Genomic DNA, 22,893 nt, shown 5'->3' with positions numbered 1-22,893 from the left:
CCAGGGAAGTCACTGCAGAAAATGAGTTTGCTTCTTCACAGGGTCTCACCCAGCTCCAGGACCACTTAAGGAGGGGGAAGTAAGTCAGTGATGGTGTTGTGCCTTCCTCACTTCACTGACAGCCCTGCCATGGTGGCTGCACCTCACATGGGAACACAGAAGCACAGAGTCCCAAGCAGTGACACGTGACCGGGCTCACAGCAGCACCAGTTCCCCGTCCATGGTCAGGGCGGCCAGAGGACCAGAGCTGAGGGAGCTCTGGGTACACAGGCTGTGGCCAGGTACCATCTACCACAGGGAGGGATCCACGATCATGCCGAGGCAGCCCTTCCTCACTGTGTATGGCGGGGTCTCTCCTCTGAAGCTACCAGCTCTGGAGCAGAGTATCCTAGAGAGCAGGTACCTGGTGGGTTTGGGCACCAAGATCCTCCTCTACCTGATCCCAAGATCCCTTCCTGCTGCTGCAGGAAACCCAGCTAAGGGGCTTCGATACCCACTTGGAGGGGGGAGTGAGCACGGACACTGTCTCTGGGACCCCACAGGAGCCACCCCTCCACTCCTGCACCTGCTCCCGGCTCCAGGAGGCACCCGGTTGCACAACAGTGCTCGCGTGGGTGGGGGCGATGCCGGTGCCGCCACTCCCTGCCCGGGCATGAGTCAGGCGGCAGCCGGGAGCCGCGGGGCACCGGGCAAGGGGGGCCCGGCTGCGGGGGGCTCCCCTGCAGGCAAGCACTGCCCACTCAGAGCAGGCAAAACCGTGCTCAGCCTTGGGCCTGGGGGTGGGATATACTGTGACTAACTCCAGCAGCCCTGGATGGGGAGAACTTTGCACCCTAAAAAGGCCTGGGAGGACTCAACAGGAGGTTTTACAGGTGCACATGTCACACAGCTTCCTGGGGATCCCCACAGTCCATGCATCCCCTCCCGAGCTTCATCCCATGGGGGATCCCAAGGGTTACAGTCCCAGCTGCCTGCAGGGAGGAACCAGCACCCATGGAGATGTGGCCTGTCCCTGTGTGTTGGCAGGGATAGACCTGGGAAACGGCCACAGGCACCCTCCTCTCCATAGAATATTTTTATATATACACATAATATATATATTAAAATTACATTTCTCTTTACAAAAACAATTCAACAAGGGGCCAGGGGACGGAGCCCATTGCCAAGGCCAGGGCACAAGCACCCTGGAAAGTCTGTGGTGCTGGGCAGGGTCCCTTTTGGGATGTCTCCACCCTCCAAGTGGGGGCTCAGTCCAGAGTCCTGCAGCAGGTTGCGTGGGTGGAGGTGGGGGGATTGGCCCCGTGGTGAGATGCCTGCTCTGGATTAGACACAGCTCGCCCTGTCCCCGCTGTCACCACCTGTAAGGAGAGGACAGGACATGAGCTCAGGAGGGGTGATAGTGCCAGTCTGCCCAGAGCAGTGTGGCACAGAGAACTGCTCCCCCCTCAAAAACATCGATGTCCCTACTTCTGGCGGGTGGTGCTGTAGGGATCGAGGAGGTGGGAGCTAGCCTGTGCCAGGTTCCAGTCGAACATCTCCAGCACCCGCTGGCACTCCATACGGGACTTCAGCCCCAGGCAGAAGAGCTGCTCCACCTGCAAAGGGACAGGGCATGGCCAGAGGGGTGACAGGGGTGCCACCACTCTTGCTGGAGCCGGGACGAGGGAACAGGGGTGCGCTGTACCTTCAGGTACTGGATGGCCCGTTGGATGTTCCAGTTGTGGTTCTGCAGGGCTGCCTGACACTCCTCGGTGGTCACGCCATGCACCGTCTCCTGCACCTGGGGGGGAGCTTGTGGTCACTGTCTGCTGCCACCCCTGGGCAGCGAGAAGCCTCTGACTGAAGCAGGGGACCACCGGGGCTGCCCCCATCCCTGGTTCTATCTTCAGGGAGCACTGTCAGCCTGGAGCTGGGATCATTCTTAACCCTGGGATCTTAAATCTCTCCTGGGCTTGGGTGGGCCACAATATCCCCAGCCTAGAGAGACCAAGGGGACGATAGCAACGAGCCACCTTCCCCCTCCCCAGGGCCTTCAATTCCCATTTTAGCATTGCAGTGAGATTTATGTCCCCTGGATATCTGGGGCCTCCTTGTAGCCAATCCCCTGGGGTTGAACTTGCAGAAACTGAGGCACAGGGTGAGGAAAGCTCTTGCCCAGGTGAGCCCACTCCACATGGATGCTGGGAATGACACTTACCAGCCGGATCTTGTCAGCAGGACGGCAAACATCTGGCCCGTCATAAACGATCTTCTGGAGGCTGCAGGAGGCTTTCACCAGGCACTTGGGCCCAGGGTTGCTGTTGTTGGAGGAAAAGTTGGCCTTGCAGTCTGGCAGTGGCTGCTGCACCATGGGACGGACAGTGGCTGTGGTGACCTGGCGGGATGCTGGCACCTCCTCAGGGCTTTTAGCCTCCTTGAAAAACTTCTCATACTTGTCCAGGTAGGCAGGGCGCTCGGGCAGCAGGTAGTAGTGAGTGCTGCTGACCTTCTGCCCATCCTTCACGATAGGCAGGATGCAGGGTCCCTTGGAGCAGTCCTTGCCCTGTGCCTGGATGACCTTGGGGGTGGCGTATTTGGGGTCAAGGGCAAAGCTCTGTGTGGTGGGCATGGGCTTCCCTGGTGAGGTGGAGAGGCAGGAGCAGAGGGCAGCACGTTGCTGGGGAGAGCCCACCTGCAGAGCCATGGGGCTGGGTGTCCGGGAAGTGGGCTGTGACAGTGGGTCCCGTGGAGGGATCTGGGGCGGCCGGTCTTCCTCGCCCCCCGAAGCTGGGGAAAGGTCCCCTGACCAGCGCCCAGGCTCATTGCGGCGAAGGGGCCGGGGTGGGATTGGGACACGGGGCGGGATTTGGGGCTTGTCGTCAGCTGGGGTGGCCGGTCCCAGAGGGACGTTGAGCCTCTTCATGCACTCCTGCTGCAGCTCCTCGAAGAGCTCGGTGGTCTGCGTCATGCTGGGCTGTTTGGTCTCCTTGGGGGGCAGGAAGAGGTTGTCCTCCAGTGCTGGTCCCCGCTCACTCTCATCCACAAAGCCATAGTTGGTCTTGCCCCGCCGGCTTGGAGGGCTAGTGATAGAGCAGACCTCAATATCATCCTCATCCTGTGCCACGTCATCATAGGCAGGCGGTGGGGGCAACGGCCGGGCGTCCCAGTCCACCACTGGCGTGGGGTGGAGAGGCCGAGGAAGAGCCCGCGTGGGGCTCTGTGGTGGGGTCTTGTCCAGCAAAGAGCAGGCCTCCATGGCCAGCTTGGCTAACGATGGGGCTGTCAGCTCCCCCACTGGAGAGGGGCTACCCTGGGGCACTTCCTCCCCAAAGTCAATGAGGGTCACCTCGCTGCTTGCCAGCCCCTCGCTTGCCAGCCGTCCGGGTTGCCGCTCGCCCACCTTGGTGCCCGGTACTCGTGCTGATGGCTTGACTGGTCGCAGACCCTTCCCTGTGCCTGGCTTCTTCAGGCAGAGCTTCCGGAGACCCCCTGGCAGACCCTCCTCCTCCTCACTGACCGGGTCGTAGCAAGGCTCTAGAAGGGGACAGAGAAGGATAGTGAGGGTCCCAGCACCCATCTCTAGGGTGCAAGAAGGGGCATCTGCATCTGCAAGCCCCCAAACCACCCCATAGTTTCAGCCCTCTTTGCTCCCAAGGCACACCAGGGCACCTGCCCCAGGCCACCCAGGTAAGAGAGAAAAGAAAGAGGGTGTGAGGAAGGGAGAGCAGCACCAAAGAAGCCCAACTTACTGGTGAGCAGGACGGTAGGCTGAGGTGGGCGTGGAGGAGGCTGCCCTGCAGAAGAGAGAACCCAAGAGAAGGGGAAGCATAGGGTGAACATGCAAGCAGCAGCCAGGGTGCTTGTTAACGGGGTGCATGCTTTGTTGTGTCCCTCTTCACCAGTGGCACACAGAGAGGATGCTGGTGGGAAGCCCCTCCAAGTAAAAACTCTAGGTTTATGGGGATTGTGGCATATGCACAGCATCCAAGTTCCCTCCCCATAGCAGCTCTGCTGAGATCCCCTGCACTGAGGAGGCCAGCTGTGGGAGGCTGGGAGGGGACAAGGGACTCGGATGAAGGGCAGCAGGGCAGAGTCCAGCCAGGCAGAGCCACCAGCCGCCCACACTGCTGGCAGTGGCGTACAGCCAAGTGACAACACGGTCCATCACCCCAGCTACCCCTGGTCTGCAAAAAGCAAGTGCCAGCAGAGAGACAGAAAGGAGAGGGTCCAGCCCATCACCCTGGCAGCAGGATACGGGGATGGGGGCTTTGTGCAGCTGATGGGCAGGAGGAAGGAGAAAAGCCACTCACTTTTAGCCCTCCCTGGAAGCTGTGTAGGTCTGGCAGCGCTCGGGTCCACACCTAAAATGTCAGGAGGGTCCATGGGATTTCCCAGGTACAGCCTGTGGGGAGAGAGGAGAGTGCCTGGGAGTCAGCAGGGGCCATGTGGGACCCCTCACTCCTCAGGCTCATGCCTTGGGACACCCCACAGCTCCTTCACCACACACCATGCCTGGTGAGTACCATTCCTGTGAGTGCTGGGGCAACACACCCCAGAGGCCTCCAGTGCTACGGCACAGAGCCTGATGCCATCCCAGTGTCATGCCACCCATCTCCAGCTCCGCGTGCATGATGCGCTGTGCCCAGGGGACTGCAAGCAGGGCACCGTGTCCAGGGTACTTGTGTGGGGTGCAGTGCCCAGGACGCCCCTCCAGCACCGGGGCGATGCTGCGCCCAAGGCAGGGTGCCCCGGTACCACGTGCCAGTGGGTGCCGGGAGGCCCGGGCGAGCTGTCGCAAGCCAGGGAGCCGGCGGGAGCTGGCGCAGCCTGAGGGCTTGGGCGTGTGCCGAGCTCGGTGCGTTCTCGGCAGCCCGGGCAGCACGTACCCAGTGCCCGTGCCCACGCAGCGGGGCGCGGGGAGGCCTGCCGGGGCACGAGCCAGCTCTGTGTGCGCAGCGCCTCCGTTCAGCCCTCTGAGGGCCACCGGCACAGCCCACGACACAGGGGGCTGTGGAGGGGTCAGGCTGGGACTGAGGCACCAGCAGAGCTGTCCCAGGCCTGGGATAACAAACAGCAGTTGGGATCATGATTCCAGGGGATGGACTAGCGCAGGACCTGGCCCTACCCACCAGGAGCTTTCCAGTTTTTGAAATCCTATCCTGTGCCCCACCGCACTGACCTCCCACATCCCTCCAGCCCAGTTCAAGGAGAGACCCCCACATGCCCCCTGCCAAGGTGCTCCTGCTCACTGCCAGACAACCAGTCCCATCTGGCAGGCAGTATGTGGGACACTGGAGCACAAGCATCCAGCCCCCCTCCCCCCAGTCACAGTCCAGCCAGGTGTCTTCTGATAGAGCAGGGTGGAGAAAAAAATCATTTTGGTGGATTTTTTTCATGTTTTGCTTTTCAAAAAGACTCATGCTGTTAGAAGCGTGGGGACAGGCTGCAAGCCACGCACATTTAGCCGCCCTGGGACATCCCAAAAGTGCTTTGGGGTAATGTGGCCACCTCTGGGGTGGTGCTTACTGATGTCTCCCTGTCCCAGGACAGCCACAAAGGTCTCCCCACTGGGACAGCCACAAGCACAGCAGCCCCCGACGTCCCTAACCCCATTAGTAGGAAGAGGCAAGGAAGTTAGTCCAGCTGCAGGAACCCTACCCAGAGCCACCATTCCCATTACAGCGGGGGCGGAAAGAGATGCTTCATGGGGGGAAAGGGGGGCAATAGCCAAGCCGCGTCTTGCTCCCGAGCCCAGTGGGCAGCAGGGAAGGGAGGGAGCAGGCAAAGGATGCAGAGAAGACAAAAAGTTTCTTACTCATCAATTTTATCGGGAAACCCCCAGCAGTGCTGCGGGTTGGTGTCTCCATGGCCTGTGTGGATGAAGCTGTTTTTAAGCGGCTGGCTGATGTCGTGGGCTGACAGCCCTGCCACCGAGGTCACCGTGTTTCGGGGAAATTGGCCAACTTTTAGGGTCCGTTTATTCTGACCCCGCCACCAGTAATTCTCGGCCCTAAGGAATAAAAAGGACCTCGTTACTGATGAGGGGATGGGAGGTTGACACGCGCCTGCCCCAGTGATGGGGAGGAGGCAAGGTGACTCGTCCAAGTCCATGAAGGCGTGCGGTGACACAACCAGGAAGGGAACCTGGGTGCCCAGGATCCCAACCCTACACCGGCAGTACGCTTTGGCTCCCACCCCACATGGTCCCTGCACCTGGTGGTGCTGGGAATGCAAGTGGTGGGGAACAAAGCTACATGCTTTTGTCCCAAAAGATATGCCCCTTCCTCCTCCTTGCTGCCTCAAGCTATGCAGGAGCCTTGGGGTGATGCCTGCACCAAGCTGCTCGTTACCGATCCCTCTGTGGCCCATGCACTTAAGGAAGGCATAGGGGACACTCTTGGCATCTGATGGGGGCCCATATGGGGGACGGTGGTCTGTGGGGTCTTCCTCGCTCCCTTCCTACATTATCAGTGAGCCCTGTGCAGGCTGGTGCAGGCAGGGGGAGTTGGGCAGAAGGACAGGTGGTGGGCTTAGGCCACCTTGGGGTACTGGTCCCCAGTGCGTTCCCGAGGAGTCGCCCAGGACACAGCCAGCCACCTCTGGGGTGGATGAGGAGATCATCTAGTCCAGAGGGACTGGTGGGGGGAATAGGGATGGGGCAGGGAAAGGCATCCCAAATGGTGTACCCCACCCAGCACTGTGCCAAATAAATGGTGGGGGGGCTCTGACCCTAAGCTACCCCCCTGCCTGTCAGGGCCCTACCCTCCCCGTGGGCAGGGTGTGCTGCGGGCAGGGGGCAGTGGCAGTGTGGGTGCCAGCCTGGCGAGGCTGGCACGGGCCCCGAAGTTTCCTGGAGTCACCTGTGAGTCACCCCCGGCCACCAGCTCAGCCCTTTTCCTGTTTACCTTCCCGCTGCCGCCAGACAGCCGCCTTACTCAGCGTCGGGACCCCTCGGCAGAGCCCCGGCAGAGCCCAGCCAGTACCGGGCACCCTCCCTCACCCGCGGCAGGCTGGGGGAGGTGGGGGAACGGCTCCCCTCCCCGGGAGGTCCCCTCCACTCGCCCTCCCTGCGCCCCTCACCGCCGCATCCCGACAAAGGGATGCTGCGGCCGGGCCATCCCTCCACTCTCCCTGCTCCCACCCTCGGTCCCACCGAACCCCAGCTCGGACCCCCGGCACAAACCCGCTCCGGCGCTGCCCTGGCTCCTCTCCCCGAGACAGCCCCGTCCCGCGGCCGGCTGGGTCCCCGGGGGGCTTTCAGGGAGGTCCCTGCCCCTGCCCACACACACGTACGCACACCCGGCGCCTGCCGAACGACAGGCAGGGGCTTGAAAAGGGGTGGGGGGTGTTTACGGTGCCCCGGGCGGCCTCGGCAGGGCCGGATGCAGCCCCCGGCTAGAGGCTCCCCCCTTTCCCCCGCCAGCTCTGCCCGGGCATCCCCGCAGGCAACGCGGTGGGGGGCGGCCGCCGCGGGGGAAACTGAGGCACGGGCAGGGGCCTCCCCTCCGGGAATACCGGCAGCCGCTGGGGCTCCTGCCATCCCCCGGCTGCTGAACCCGCCGCGTGTGCCCTGAGTCCGCACCCCCAAAACCTATCACCGGGGGTCACCAAGGACCGGCGTCCCTCGGGGAAACTGAGGCAGGGGAAGCTGCGCCCCGGCTCTGCTCCACTCCCGGCAATTCCCGACCAACAGGCAACCTCCAGCCCCTCTTCCCGCTCCATCCTTCCCTCCGCGGCTCACCTGGGGCCGGCGGTGGGGCGGAGGGCGCGGACCCGCAGCCCAGCCGCGATGCGGCGGCAGGGACGATGTAGGCGCTCTGGCGCGGCCGCACCGCCCTCCGCCGCTCCTTCCCTCCCTCCGCCGACGCCGCTTCCCCTCCCCTCCCCTCCCCTCCCCTCCCTGCAATTAAACCGCCAGACCCTGGGCAAGAGTCATCCCCGCGGCGGCGGACCGGGAGCAGCCGGTCCCTGCAGACACACAAACCCGGCCTGATTCACCCCGGGTTGTGACTAACCGCGGGGAGCCGGCCCGGGGCGGGGGGAGACGGGAACAGAGCCCTCCTCCTCCTCCTCCCCTCGGGATTGGGGGGCCGGCCCTAGCGCGGGGACACTGAACTCCTTTGGGAGGTCCCCAGTCTCCCCCAGCTGGAAGGTGACAGGCACATCCTGGGATAGAGATGCAGGGACAAAAGGGCCCCCTACTCCAGTCCCCAGATCCCCGGGACGGCAGAGGGGGTGGCTGTGCCCCGGCGTGGTCAGCAGGGACCGACGAGCCCACAGCATAGCGGGTTCTGCCAGCACAGTACCAAGTCCCACGGTGCCTCTCTCAACCCGATGACAGCAGCACGTCTCCGGGTGCTGGCGGCACGTCCCCACCACTATCAGCAGGGAGCGGCCCTGGGGCGTGCGGTTTCCCAGGGCAAACCCACGGGCACAGTGGGGTGAGTCAGCAGGGATGGTTCGGGCAGGGCTGTGGGCAGTGTGGGCAGGGCTGTGCCCCCCACTCTGGAGTGGCCCCACCATGCTGTGCTGCCTGGGGGACCACAAACATCTCAGCTCTGCCCACCCGTAGGGTACACGGCCGGGTATGCTGGGGGCAGAGCCACCCCTTCCCATCCCTGCTTCCCATAGCTCTGCCAGTGCTCACATTGTCCCAGTCTCCCCATTCCCTATCCCTATGCACGCTGGCAGGCAGTGCATTTCCCCCTCTACAATGCCTGCCACCTTCCCGTGCAGTACCTGCCCTCGATGACCGTGATGATGTCGTTCATCTGGATGTGCAGCTTGTCTGGCTCCTCAAAGTCCTGCAGCGCTCTCATGTCGGTGGGCTGAGCCTGGGGGAGAGGTGGGTGAGGACAGGGGACACAGCCCCTCCGTCCACCCTATTTTGAGGGCAGGCCCAGCCCCATGGAGGGCATGGAGGCCCCAAAAATGGACAAAGACAGCATTACCACTATCCCCTGCTCAGCTGACACAGCCCTGGGGTGCACGATGGCACTGCAGCAACCAGATGCTTCCTGCTGTAACCATATCACCACCCTCCACCTCCCAGCCTGCAGGGCTGCCTGGCCTGAGCTCCCACCTTGGCCCAGGTCACTTCCCACCTCAGCAATATTCTTAGCTCTACCCATGCTTGAGCAGAGCTGGCAGGACAGGGTGCTGGAGCTCCTGTCCCCCTCCCTGCTCACCCACCTCCACCAAGAAGTCTCGCAAGGCCACGAAGGTGGGTCGGTCCTCAGGCTTGTGTGCCCAGCACTGCAGCATGACGTTGTAGATGTCCTGGGGACAGTCCTCAGGCCGCGGCAGCCGCTCACCCTCCTTGTCTATCTTGTGCAGGATCTGTGGGACAGCACATGCTGTCAGGGTGTCCCGTATCCCCCCCAGCACCAGTGGGGTGAGGTGAGGGGGCAGGTCCCTGCTGTACACCTACCTGGCTGCCATTGAGGCCGATCCAAGGCTCCTGACCATAGGTGAACATCTCCCAGAGGGTCACTCCGAACATCCAGGTGTCACTGGCATGGGAGAAGGTGCGGGTCTTCAGGCTCTCAGGAGCACACCTGCAGGGGGAAGGACATGAGCATCAGAAGGCCATGGGTGCTGCACCTCCAGATCTCCCCCTCCCCAAGGCTCACCAGGCAAAGGGGACCTTGCGATGCTCCTGCATCACGTAGTGATCATCATTTTTGGGCAGGGCCCGCATCAGTCCGAAGTCCCCAATCTTGACGAGCTCATTGGAGGCCAGCAGGATGTTGCGGGCAGCCAGGTCGCGGTGGATGAAGCGCTTGGACTCCAGGTAGGCCATGCCCTTGGCCACCTGGATGGCATACTGGCACAGGGTGGAGATGAGGAAATGGCCCTGGTTCTTCCGCAGGCGGTCCAGAAGGGAACCCAGTGGGGCCAGCTCTGTCACCTGGGCCATGGGGTGTGGACAGCAAGTCGGTCAGTCCAGGGGCACCCTGGTTTGGCTGGCTTCCAGCCTTCTTATGCCCCACTGGGGATGCCAGCAGAGGACTTGGGGTAAAGACCCAGATCAGCTTTGCTCATGCCATCATGTGGGACCCCTGCCATGGGGGTGTCATTGGGGTCAGCCCCATCCCCCCACACTCACCATCTTCATGGGGTGGGAGAGCACCACACCATACAGGCGGATGAGGTTCCTGTGGTCCAGGGAGTGCATGGCATTCACCTCCCGGATGAAGTCGTCCAGTGCCTCTGGCTGGCTCAGCACATCTGTCTTGAGGCACTTCACTGCCACATTCAGCTATGGCCAAAGGAAGGATGAGCTCCAAAGTGTCTTCCCCTGTGGGTGGTCCCACTGCCTGGCTCCCCACCCCCCTAGAGCAGCCTCTCACCGTCTTGCCGGCAGGCGTGCACCACTCGCCGCGACGCACAACACCAAAGGAGCCGTCACCCAGCTTCTCAAAGATCGAGAGGTCCCGCTCCCGCACAAGGCAGGTGAGGGAGTGTTGGCCCCCAGCTTCAGGGGGTGGTGGCGTGGGGGGCTTGCGGAAGGTACTCTGGGGCTGGGGCGGCAGCTCCGACTCCAGGCGCTTCCCACTGAACACCTGTGGGACATGGAGGAAGGTGAAACATGGGTATGGGAACATCCCAAGCCCTCGGGTCTGTAAGTGAGCAGTGCTGGCACAACCCCTTGCCTGGGCTGTACATGCTGGAACCTAATGATGACCCCTAATGGGTGATGACCCAGAGAAGGCTGGTTGTGGGAGAAGGCTCTGTTCCTCCAGCTGCCAGCACACTGAGCTGTGATTCCCGTGGAGGGAAGGGATTGTTCGTCCCGCAGCAGCTCTGCAGCAGTTCCCCAAAAGCCACAGCAAACCAGGCCGGTAGCCAGAGGGCCCTGGGCACTCCTTGGCCAGGCCAAGGCCACACAGTGTGCCTGGGCACAAAGCCAAGGGAAACCTCCAGCTTGGGCTGAGTGTGGTGACACATCCCTGCAGCGACGTGGGCTTTGCAATGCGTGCTGGCTGCCACTGCCACCACTCAGAGGGGATGGGCTCTCCTTCCATTTCCCTCAGCTGGGATGGATGATGTGCCCCATGGGGCAGGGTCCATCCCAGTCTTGATGCAGGGTGTGTGGGAGCTGGGCCCAGCATGTGTCTGGGGTGGGAGGTGGCATTTCTGCCATTTATTCTTTAATATAAGTACCCTTCTATTAAAAGCCCATCCTGACCATGTCCCAGCACAGACAAGTCATGCAGGGGAAAGGCCATGACCCAGTGCCCAGCTGGCAAACAGCTCTGCCAAACTCTGCTCTTCTGGGGTGCCAGGTGCCATAGGGTGCCAGCAGCACCAGCTTTGGATGGGATGGCATCAGGGCATATGTAAGCATCCCAAGGTCCCCTGTCATAGTGTGTCCCAGCCTGCAGGTACAAGGCTTTGCCCCCTTGCCGTTAGGCAGCAGGGTGGGCAGTGTCCTGGGCACCATGGCTGCCCACAGAGCTGTCTGGAGCAAGGCTCTCTGGTTCACCGGCTGCAAACAAATTTCCTGACAAAGCAGCAAATAACATGAGGGGAATGAATTTTCCGAGTGCTGGGGTAGCAGGGCTGTCCTTTGCTGGGAAGTGACCCAGGAGCCTGAGTGGGACTGGGGCACACACTGGTAGGGTCACACCACAGGCGGGGCAGGGATGGCTGGGGCTTCTGCCCATTTCCCTGTCAGCCTCCAGGGACCAGGCATGTGGGAGAGCCAGGCATCCCGAAAGGGCACAGGGAGAGGTCCAGCTCCTCCTGTCTGCCTCAGTTTCCCTGCCACACCTCTCCCTCTCCCATCCCTACCTTGCTCATCCAGGATTTCCGCTTGCACATGGCTTTCCTCCGCTTCACTGCCTCCCACAGCCGCCGCTGGCCTGCAGGACACAGGGACACAGTGACTGTCACAAGCCAGTCTGGGATAGGGGTCCCCTCCAGCCCCCTGTGCTCCTGTGGGCTTCCCAAAAGATGCTGCACATCCAGCTGGTGAGAGGTTTGGGGGGGATGTACACACCGGGGCGTCCCATGCCGATCTTCTCCAGATCCTCATTTTTGACGTACTCGAAGTGGGAGAGGCGTGTGACATTGAGCTCGTCTCGGATGCGCAGGAAGTACTGCTGCAGCTGCAGCTCGGTGAGCAGCTCCAGCAGCCAGTCCGTGCCCTCCTCCGCCTGCATGCTACAGCTCAGCCTCTGCTGGGACACAATACTGGGTTAGGGGCAACCCTGCTCTGCTCCCCTCTGCCCCATTCCCACTGGGGAGTCACCCAGAGGGGCTCAAAATCAAGGCTGGGGTGCTGTTGTGAGGGATACTAGTGGAGTCATCTCCTGAGCCTGTCACCAGCTCTCTGGGGGAGGCCAGGAGAGGCACCCTATCATCAGGACCCCCAGAGATAGGCAGGGCCCCCCAGTCTGCCCTGTCCTGCCCATAGAAATACCAGCCCACCTCTCCGTTCCAGCAGAGGCTATCCCTGGTCAGGGGTGCCAGGGACAAAGGAGGGAAGCAGAGCCTCAGAATGGATGTGCCCGCCCAATTCCCTCTGCTCAGCTGGAGGGGCTGTCCCCAGCAGGGACAGCCACCTTGGCCCCCTGGCATGCCCGCACACTTGGCTGAGTTGTAGTACAGACTATCAGGGGGTCTCCTCTGCCATAGGTGGTGGCACCTCACTGGCCCGACACAGGGAAGGGGCAGAAAGAAACATGTGAACATGTGGGTCTCTAAGAGTCCTGTTGCTCCAGTGCTGAGGTACAGGGCACCCCAGTGCTGCTGGCATCAGCCCCCAGCCATGCCAGAGCACAAACACAGAGAGATGAAGCCCCATGCTCCCCCCCACTCCCCATCCCTGCCTGCTGTCCCGGCTCTCCCCCACTTTCACCATCACCTTTCTGGAAAGGGATATAGCTCTGCCTCCTCCTGCTGAGAGCAGGAGGGAGGTTGGGACCCACCACCCCAGCTCCACAGAGCGGTAGCCCTCTCCATCCTCTCTTCTTCCCTGGGAGACGACATGGCCCCTGGCGTCTTCACCCGCTGTGCTCGGCTCCCTCGGCCGCGTCACCGCAATTGCAACCCTCGGCACTGGGCTAAAAATACGGCGGGCGCGGCGAGCAGCTGGGCACGGGGGCGCATGGGGGCACGCAGGGCCACGCGGGGCGAAGGGAGCTGCGGCTCCCCTGCCCGCAGGCGACGGGGACAGGGCCGGGTGATGGCCAGCGCAGGGTCTGCACGGGGCGGGGGTCGGCACTTACTCGGTAGAGGCGGAAGCGGGTGAGGAAGGGGAAGGATCGGTGCAAAGCCTGGAAGCGTCGCATCCTGCCTGGCTGCCCGCCGCCAGCCCCTGGCACCGCTGATGTCCCTTCCCCGCTGCCGGCGTCCCACGGCGGAGCCCGCTCACCGCAGCCGGGGCACCCGCAGCCCCTTCATTTGCGCTACAGAGATGTCCCCTGGGCTCGGCCGCCCCACAGACCCCACTGGAGCGGGCAGGGGGTTCGGGCTGTCCGTCGGCCGGACGCGGGTTGTGGCTCTGCCCCTCCTTCCATCCGGCTCTCGATCCTCTGGCCGGCCGGCCCTCCCCTTCCCCAACGCAACGGGGCCGGGGTGGGGGGTGGCGGCAGGCAGGGCTGGGGGTCACTCCCCTGGCTGGAGCCGCTTCCTGGGGACCCCCCGCTGGCAGCGGGGCTCGGTCCCGGTCGCCTGCCCGCAGCGCTGCCCAGGAGGGTTATTTTCAGCCGGGCTGGGACGCGCGCCCAAGGGGCCGGGCTCCCATCAATGTCCCGCTTTCTCCCTTGTTCGGCGGTCGCTCGCAGCTGGGAGCCCGGACCCCCGCTCTCATTTCCATGGAAACTCGCCCCGGCCTTGGGAATCGCTCCCAGGCCTCAGTTTCCCCCCCAGGAAGCAGGGAGGGAGGGAGGCAGAAGAGACATCCGGCTCTCTGCTCCCCAACCCGGGCCACAGGCATGATGCCAGGGCGATGGGCACTGCGGGGGGAGTTTCTGGCTCGGCAAACATATCCGCTGCCCAGCTGCCAGCCCCCACGGGGCTCTGCCGTGGGGTGCCACCAGCACCCCGGCGCTCGCTCCCCTTCCCTGGCGGGGCTGGCACCCAACCCCAGCAGTGCTGTCCGCCCGCGGGCTCCCCAGGGAGAACAGCTGGCCACGCCGGCAACCACAGCGTGAGAGAGGAAAGACCCACAGCAACCTCTCTTGCCACATCCCCCCCTGCCTGGCCCCTCCAAAGCGTGGCCATTGCTGTGCCAGGGGGGCAGCTAAGAGGGAGTTAAGTGCATCCCCAGGAGGAGTCTCCACTGGGGCTTCCACTGCCACTGGGATCCCAGCTGGCACCCGGCAGCACAAGCGCCGGGCACAAGAAGCCCATTGACTGGGGACAACTGGGCACAGTGCCCTCGGCACCAACCTCTGCCACGCGCCAGCTTCCCCCTTCCCAGCTCAGGGGACACCGGGGGTGGGGGGGCGCCCTGCCTCGACAGAGCATCACCCTCATCAAGCAGAAATGGCACCCACTGGGACTGGCACCGAGTGCACTGCCTCCTGCACCCCCAAATCCCAGGTGAGGCTGCCCAGTTCAGTGCTCACACCGGGAGTACAGATTTCCAAAAGGGAACGGGGAACCCAGCTTTGCCTACCATGCCAGGGGAGGTTCCGTGCCTCAGTTTCCCTCTCTGTGATAGACCCACAGGCACAGGGAGTGATCCTGCGACCTCGACTCCGAGTTGGGCAAGGAGTCCTGCCAGCAAACTCCCATCCTGTGGTGGGGAAGTCACAAATCCCCTAGACCCCCGGCACAGGTGCTGCTCGGCCCTCGGTGCCCTGCCCGCCCCTGCCATGCACACCCATCCCTGCAGCGCCAGGGATGCACCCTACGTGCACCCGGGCTCATGCACGCTGGGCGGTGAGGACGCTCACGTGCGCCCCAGGACCACACAGGAGCGATCCCCCCGCGTGCTTCCCGCCACCTGCACAACCGCAGCCGCCCCCCACGCGCGTCCCCTCCGCGCACCCCCGGCTGCCGCCCTGCCCGGCCGCACGTGCGCAAACACCGCCGGCGGCACCGTCCCGCTCCTGCTCCCGCCTCCGCCCGACGCACACCTGGAGCCGCCTGCCCCCTGCGCGCCCACGGGTGCCCACCCCCGCTGTGGCATGTTCCTCGCCTCCGCGCTTGCCTGGCAGCGCACACACCCGTCCGAGCTGGCACGTGGGGGGGTCAGTCCTCCCCATCTTCCCCCCCCCCCCCCACCCACCCCATTACATCTATCCCTAAGGACAACACAATACCTGTCCTACACCTCAAGCCACCTGCACCTACACATTCCCCACATCCATACAAAGCCTGGCCTCCGCCAGGGACACCCCCGTGTGGGGATGGCAGCCTGCGGGGCCACCGTCTGCTTACAGCGCTGCAGCTGGTGGACGGCATCCTGTGCTGGGCACCGTGCCCCCCCCTCCACGAGCTGTGCCAGGCTTGGCTGATCCTCGCTGCCGCACACCATTCCCCCATGCCTCAGTTTCCCCAACAAGAAGCAGTAGGCATCCCCCCTCCCGTGGGTCAGGATGGGAGCACAGCCGAGCAAGGGGGGGTGTCATCCTGCCCCGGATGCTGTGGGGTACTGCACATTCCAGAGGGGAGATGCCATGCAGGGACCCCCTGTGCTCCATGTCAGCTGCCAACCCATGCCCATCCTGGGACCATCAAGCTCAGCCAGGTGCCCCCCCCTGCTCTCCTCTACCGATTGCCCCCCACTGACCCGCCGGCACGGCACGCCCGGGGCGATGTCCTGCCGGGGGGGTGGCGTGGGGCGCCTGCTGCCCAGCCGCAGGGCCCGCTGGCCGGTGCTGTCCGAGAAGCTGTGGGGCAGGGGGCCGTGCATTTCCTCCTCCTCCTCGGCGCTGCTCAAGCGCTGGTAGTCGCATCTTTCGCCCATGGCTGAGGCGGCGGCGGCTGCGGCGCAGCGGCGAGTGGGGGGCTCTGCGGAGACGCCCGCGTCTGCCTGGGGGCGGCGAGGGCTGGAGCCGGGTTTGGGATCACATGGCAGAAAGTTGCTGCAGTTCCGGAAAACAGCGAGAGGGTGAAGGTGACCGCGACGGCGATGGAGGGGAGGCGGGGGGGGGATGGATGGAGGGATGCAGACGAAAAGGGAAAAGAGAAGGGGGGCAGCCCCTTCAGCGCTTGTCCTCACCCCAATCCCAGCCTGGCACCACTGTCTTCCTCCCGGCGCGGCAGCCCAACCGCCCACCTTCTGTCCCTGCTCCGGCTCCTGAGTGGAGAGGTGGTGGCATCGCCGCCAGCACCAGCGCCGCGCCAGCAGCCCCCTTCTCCCCGCACCCCGGCACGGTGCACCAGGCAGCCAGGCGGAGGAGGAGGATGAGGGGGGACCATCGTCAAGCAGCCGGGGCTCTATGGCAGGCAGGATGGGTAGGGAGGCACCTGCAGAGGGATGGGGGGGCTCTGGCGCTGGCAGTATCCCCAGCATCCCTCCCGCTTCCCTGCGCAGGCAGAGGGGGATGGGATGCACAGGGAAGATGGCTGCTCCGCAGCGACCGGCAGCGCTGGCGCAAGCACGGCACGGCTGGGACAGCAGCCAGGCCCCGGGGGGTGCGGCTGGAATGGGGGTCCGAAGGGCACGCCAGGATCAATCCTCTCCCCCCACCCCGTTGCAGGGGCCTGGGGGTCACCTAGACCTCTGCCAGGCGCTGCTGCACCTGGCACGACCCCGAGCAAGAAGCCACCCCCCTGGATGGGAAACCCCCACACCTGCACATAGGGACTGGCCTGTACCCCAACGCTGCCCAGCCACAGTCCCTCTCCCAGCCCCCTGGGCCAGAGCTGCAACTGGTTGAAATCAGAGGGGGGGGGGGGGCCTGCAGCCCCCTCAAAGACCTGTGACCTGCCTGTCCTCTGGGGCACAGCAGAGTCCCCAGGGACCAATTTGCTCCTCATGCCAACGCCACGGGGCATGATTCTGACCCCCAGAAGAACCCCCATGACCCCTCATTGCTCCCCCCACAGAGCCCTGAGACTCTGGTGTAGCCAAAGGAGTGGCACCAGGCTGTCAACGTGCCAAGGCAGGACGCAAGAATCTGTCCTAGCCACCCTCCCCTCTCCCTCCCCCAGAGAAACAAACACCCCCAGTCCAGGTGGGCATCTGCCCTGGCTGAGGGGCCGGGCGGGGACAGCCCCTTGGCGACTCCTCCTGCCATACCACGGAGGTGAGCTCAGCCGTGGAGCCGAGGCGGGCCGAGCCTGCGGCGTGGGAGCAGCGAGCCGCCCCCGCGCACGGCCCGCCGGCGTCACCGCGCTGGCACGCCACAGGACGGTGACTGATGCACGTGCTATGCCACCTTCCCTCCGGACCCAGCCGCCCTGCGCCCCCCCAAAACCCTCGCCAGCCTGCCCCGTGAAGGCGATGCTGTGGGGATGAGTAGGGACGGCCCCTGTCCCCACAGCCCTGGGCATGGATTTGGGTCGCACTCCCACACGTCGGGTCCTCCAGGCCTGACCAGGCTTAACTGACACCAGAATGATTAGGTACCCTCCAAGGAGACAAATGGCATCGTGCCCTGCCAGCCTTGACTCAGTTGCCTGCAATTCCCACCCTGAGGGGGGGTCCCACCACAATGACAACCACTGGATGGGGTGCACTGTCTTCTACCCTCCAGGGTGCGACACCCACACTGAACAGTGTCCCGCCCCTCTGCGGGGACAACGGAGCTCCCCAGCCCTCTGGGACACCACACTTGGTCCCACATCCCTGCGACCAGTGCCACAGCATCCCCCACGCCCACCACCCCGCACAGAGGACCCCAGGAAGTGACAGGTCCCCAAAACAAGCTCCCAGAGGGGGACCGGGTCCCCCACTCACCTCCATCACGTCACCCTGCTCACTGTCACAGCCCGCCTGCCACCTTCCTGCCACCTTCCTGGCAGCTGTGTCGCCTGGAAGTGATCTCATTGACTGTGGCTGCAGCAGGGCAGCCACACCGTCACCCCGGGCTGGCTCATTCAGCCCTTGCAGGGCCCCGAGGGCGGCCCCAAATTGTGGTGACATACTCCCCAGCCCGGCTGCCACGGCGCAGGTGTGCAGACACGCACACATCCACGCGTACAAACACATCCTGCTCCCACCAGAGGCAGGGCTGCCGCCTGCATCCTGCCCACCTGTGGGATGCTGCTGCCACCCAGCTCCCCGGGGACTGTCCCCAGCCCCTCACTGGGCCTGTGCCACCCCACGTACCCCCATACCAGTTTACCTCCCTCGGTGCTGGCACCTGATGCTGCTTGGTTGGCCGGATGGAGCAAGCAGGAGGTCTCGGGGGGCCAGCACGAAGGACTGGGGACCCCTGTGGCAGGGGTGGCCGGGGAGGCCGAGGTGCCAGGCTCCTCCTCACTGCCACCTCTGGGCTCCCAGAGCCTGGCCCCATGGTCTGATCCTGCCCCCCAGCACAGGGCATCCCCTGCTCTGAGCCTCTGTCTGCAGCAATGGCTGTTTGAAAAGGAAAGACATAGGCATGTGGGGCGGGGGGGGGCATCCCGGCACAACCCCAATCCCCTCCCTAAGCCTCTTTCCTCTGCTAAATCCGCTCCGCAGGTCGAGCTGGGGCGGGCTTAGCTTGTCTTGCACCTCCCAGCTCGCTGGCATGGGCAGCAATTGCTGACCCTATAGCTGATCCTCACCTCAGCCCCAAGCTCTCCCACCAAGGCAGGGTCACAGTGCAGTGTTTTGGGGGACAAACATGCAAAGCAACTGTCCCTGGCACCCTCATTGCTGGGGAGGTGGAGAGGGCAGCTGGCTTGGCATCACTGAGCCCTGGTGTCACCGCCACAGTAGGGACTCTGCCACCCTGCCCTGATGCAAGGCTGGTTTGTGCCTGCCAGCCCCCCACACTGATCTGACCTGGGCCACAGGGACAGCGCTGTGGGGGTCCCCTAGCAGTGCCAGCCCCAGAGTCACAGCGAACTGGGCAGTGTGCAAGGGGGCAAAATGTCAGGGCTCAGGTGACACTGGTCACAGGGTCCCCCTGGGATGAAGTGGGAGAGGTCAGAATGGGTCTCCCTGCCTGGCACCCCTATCTGTCCACCCCAGATGCTCCAGACTTCCTGATGGTTAAGGTACGGGAAGTCTCCCTGCATCCAGGGTCATGACCTGCTCTGCCCAGGCACTTGGAAGAGCCTTTGTGAACCTGCTCCCCAAGTGAGCTTTGCCCCCAGTCCTGCCATGGAAGGGGGGCACCAGGATGCACCCTCAGCCCTGGGTCCAACCGGCCCCTCCACCGCGGGGGTGCTGCGAGCAGTACCCCCATCTCCACCCCAGTACAGGAGGTGTCCTTGGGCCGGGCTGCAGCTGGCACGAAACAAGTTTGTCAGGTCTCAGGCCAGCCTGGCACAAAGCCACATCCACACAGCAGCATCTCCCCTTTGGGCGGGGAGCAGGCAAGATTGAGCCCTCATCCTCCTTTCCAGCCTCCCTGGAGCTGGAAGGGAGGATGAGGGCTCAATCCCCGCAGTTCCCCAGCACCAAAGCAGTGCAGCATCCTGGCCAGACCATCCAGTATTTGCCGGTCATTAGCACTAACTGACAGCACCCGAATTAGCCAGGCTGCAGCACGAGCAGTGGCCCTCCCCCACGGCTGCTCAGCAAAGGGATGAACAAGATTTTCTCCTAAGTCCTCCTGTCCTGGCAGGGGCTGTGCATGAAGCAGAGCCTCCTCCTGTCCCCCAAAACCCATACAAGTGGGTAATACCCCCCCGGATGCTTTGCCCCTGACAGCTGCCATCCCTCATGGACACAACTGAAGTCAAAACTCAGGTGGCTCCAGGGGCAGGATGGGACATCTCAGGAGGAAACTGAGGTACGCTGTGAAGTCTGGCGTGCAGTTGGCTGGGACAGGCCTCGGCTATAAGCTCACAGTAGTTCATGGTCCCGTGTGGGCTGCTCCTCTGCCCATGCGGGCCCCCCTTGCCCCGGGGAGGCTGAGTCACAGCAGTGGGACAGCAGGCTGGCATCGGCCTGAGGAAGAAGCAGGCATCGCCAGCCCCCCCAGCCATACCCACTACACCCCACCCTGCACTAACAAATACCTGGCTAACGAGGCTCTGGTAGCTCCAGGGGTTGGTAACAGGTTGCACAGCCTGCACAGCCCCCACCCTGCACCCCCAGGCCTCGGCGCGGCCCGACGGGGGGGATGCAGAAGCTGCTTCTACCCCCCCACTCCCTGCGGGGAGCAGTGGGCTCGGGGCTGGCAGCAGGAGCAGGGCTGCAGCCAAGGATGGGTGTGCAGCAGCCGGGGTCCATCCTGTACCCTCTCCCTAAAGAGGTGCCTGGTAGCGCAGACCTGCTCAAAGACACCCCACGAGGCAGGTCCTGTTTTTAGGAGACTTTTGCAAAGCCCAGTATCCAAAAACTTTGTTCAAAGCTTTGCCCTGAGCTAGCTCAATGAACAGCTGAAAGGGGAATGCACAACCTCCAGAGCCCACAGCACCTGGCAAGAAGGACACCCTTTGCACCCCGGTGTGCCCGCTGCACCAAGTGGCCCCAGGGAGGTGAGGGTGTGGGGAAGTGCCAGCGCCAGGCTCTGCCCCAGCCTGTCCTGCCCAGACAGCCCAGCCCCAGCATTGCCGCCAGAGACACTGTCCCTGCCTGGGTTCCTCTGGCCACCTCCAAACGCCCTCTCCAGCTGCTGCTTCAGAGTGGGCAAGGGGTCAGATCATGCTGGGGGAAGCTGAGCAGGATTCGCCTGGCAAGGTGGGATCCTTGTCTGGACTGTCAGCACCATCTTACCAGGTTTAACTTAAAACTTTTATTAAAAAAAGCAAAAGCAACAAAGAGCAAACGTACCCAACGGTCCTGGACTGTTAGGAGAAAAACCTGCCACAACACGGCTGGATACAGCCACGGTGCTGCCTGCTGGGCCGGTGGTCAGAGGCTCCCCGCATCTCACTGCTGGCTCGGGGTTTTGGCCGAACACAACACCCCGAGGCGCTGGGCTGGCCCCGGAGGACAAGGATCCTCTGTTCAGTGCCACAGCTCCCACGAGCCCAGGGAAGAGGAAGAGCAAAGCTGCCTTTTCTCCAGGAAAAAAAAAACTTCCCCCAGCTTCCGCTGTGGTTTAGGAGAGTTCAAGGGCACCAGGCACCCACTCACACCAAACCCTGCTGCCTGCTTTGGCCTGGCAGCTGGAGCAGGACGTCGGGCATGCTGCCGGCCGGGACTGAGCAGTCCCGCAGTGCCTGGGCACGAGCGCAGCACCGCAGCTCGCAGTACTGCGAGGCACGGTGCCAACACACCGGCACACTCAGACGTCAACCGGGCAGCACCACAGTGCCAAGCCCTGAACCCCCCTGCCCCTCGCAGGACCCCCAAACATGGGGTCGCGCCTCGTTCCTTACCTCTGCGCTCACCGCCACTGCCACCGCATCCTGTGCCGGGTCTGCAGCGTCACCGGAGGGCGAGGACGGGCATGGCGTTACTCCACACAGCCGGCATGCCAGGCGGGACGAGCCCACGCACCTGCCGGGGCGGGGTGCGACGATCGACGCCGGCGACGTCCAGGACGCGGCTGGGATCACCCCCGGGGCAGCGGGCACCGGGCACGGGGTGCGGCCTCACACCCGGGCGGACCTCCTGCGGCTCGGGCGGTGCGCCGGGGTCCGCGTGCCGGGGTTGCCGCCGGGGTGCTCCTGCTCTCCCGGGTAGAGCTCGCCCTCCTCCTGCACTCCGCCCCGGGCCTCTCCCTCCTCCTGCCGGCCCCGCCGCACCCACCAGCGGGCGCGGGCCGGGGGACTCGCCGCGTCCCGCCGCGTCCCGCCGCGCTCCTGCTGCGCCCGCCGGGCCAGGCCCTGCTCCTGCCGGACCTTGGGGCCGTGCTCCTGCACCCCTCGCACCGCGCCCCGCGCCCGCCGTGCGCCGGGGCTGCCGCCCGCCGCCGCCTCCTCCGCGCCCCGCGCCCGCCGCCGCGCCCGCGCCGCCCCCCGCTCCCGGGGCCGCCGCGGCTCCGCGCCCGGCTTGGGGCTGCTGAGGGCGGTGACGGGCCCGGGCCGCTCGCCCCACTCCTGCAGGCTCGTCCGCTCGCCCAGCGGCACCCAGTGCCACCGGCCCGCCCCCCCGCCGCCCCTCGGTTCCCCGCCGCCCCTCGGTTCCCCGCCGCCGGCCACCAGCTCCTGGCCGCGGGGCAGCGCCCCCAGCCCCGCCTCCTGCACGCCGCGGGTGAAGCCCCCCTGCTCCTGCACCCCCGGGGCCACTCCGCCGCCCTCCGGCACCGCCGGGCTCAGCCCCTCGCCCTCCGGCACCCCTGGCGCCCCGCTCGCCCCCTGCCCCCGGATGGTGCACGCGGCGGCGGGCCCCGCCCCGGCCCCGCACGCTGGGGAAGCCCCCCCGCGCCGCGCCGCTGGAGCTCCGGAGCTCCGACTCCGCCGCCCCTTCCTCCCCTCCTGCCCCCCCGCGCCTCCTCCTGCCGCCGCCGCCGCCGGGAGCCCGGACGGCCCCCGACCCGCCCCGGCCCCGCTCTTAAAGGCGCCGCCCCGCCGCTTTACGTAACGGCGGGGGTGAGGACGGACAGACGGACAAGCGCATGGATGGATGGATGGATGGATGAGCACGGGGATGGACGCACGGACAGACTCACCACGGAGCAGCGCCAGGCCCCGGGACCGATCCGCTGCACCGGGGACGCGGGCTGCCCTGCGCTGCCCAAATGCCTGCTCCCAGGTGAGTTGGAAAGGGCTGTTCCCCGTTCCCTCTGCCCTGGCGGGGCTGGCGCTGCCCGGCCGCAGCAGGGCTCCCGCAGCCCCGGCCCGGCCTCTCGGGACGCTTTGCTCAGTTACCGCAGGGAGAGAGCCCTGCCAGGCGCGGGCAGGAGCTGCGGGAAACGACGTGCTTCCAACAAGTAAATCATCCCCGGGGGAAGAGGAGGGACC

The 22,893-nt window shown here is 64.6% G+C and overlaps 1 protein-coding gene across 7 annotated transcripts; it reads right to left on the bottom strand.

Annotated features, from left to right (window-relative positions):
* Positions 1-1,062: 1,062 nt before the first annotated feature.
* On the bottom strand, positions 1,063-21,755 carry TNK2 (tyrosine kinase non receptor 2). 7 transcript variants are annotated; one of them, XM_048314292.1, is made up of 17 exons: positions 16,160-16,455; positions 15,728-16,022; positions 11,984-12,161; positions 11,776-11,846; positions 10,332-10,544; positions 10,088-10,240; positions 9,612-9,889; positions 9,410-9,536; positions 9,172-9,318; positions 8,719-8,813; positions 5,795-5,989; positions 4,290-4,381; positions 3,729-3,773; positions 2,198-3,513; positions 1,685-1,780; positions 1,468-1,595; positions 1,063-1,358 (listed from the first exon to the last, which is right to left on the bottom strand). In XM_048314292.1, exons 1-17 carry the CDS (start codon positions 16,357-16,359, stop codon positions 1,352-1,354), a joined length of 3,636 nt encoding a protein of 1,211 aa, XP_048170249.1. In that variant the 5' UTR covers positions 16,360-16,455; the 3' UTR covers positions 1,063-1,351. The 7 variants fall into 7 exon arrangements, with proteins under 7 accessions (XP_048170249.1, XP_048170251.1, XP_048170256.1 ...); XM_048314294.1 differs by having other exon boundaries at positions 16,217-16,455; XM_048314299.1 differs by lacking the exons at positions 15,728-16,022; positions 16,160-16,455 and adding an exon at positions 21,367-21,755.
* Positions 21,756-22,893: the final 1,138 nt, after the last annotated feature.

This window comes from Corvus hawaiiensis, chromosome 10 (assembly GCF_020740725.1).
Source record: "Corvus hawaiiensis isolate bCorHaw1 chromosome 10, bCorHaw1.pri.cur, whole genome shotgun sequence".
NCBI classification, from domain to species: domain Eukaryota; kingdom Metazoa; phylum Chordata; class Aves; order Passeriformes; family Corvidae; genus Corvus; species Corvus hawaiiensis.
This window is presented reverse-complemented; position numbering and strand designations above follow the sequence as displayed.

What these genes read in the sequence shown, in the direction of transcription:
- TNK2 (XM_048314292.1), bottom strand. Translation starts at nt 16,359, where the DNA reads ATGGTCCCCCCTCATCCTCCTCCTCCGCCTGGCTGCCTGGTGCACCGT. An exon ending in GGAAATCCTGGATGAGCAAG is followed by an intron (nt 10,545 to 11,775) that starts GTAGGGATGGGA and finishes CATGTCCCACAG; the next exon opens with GTGTTCAGTGGGAAGCGCCT. An exon ending in TCTCCCACCCCATGAAGATG is followed by an intron (nt 9,890 to 10,087) that starts GTGAGTGTGGGG and finishes CCCATGGCCCAG; the next exon opens with GTGACAGAGCTGGCCCCACT.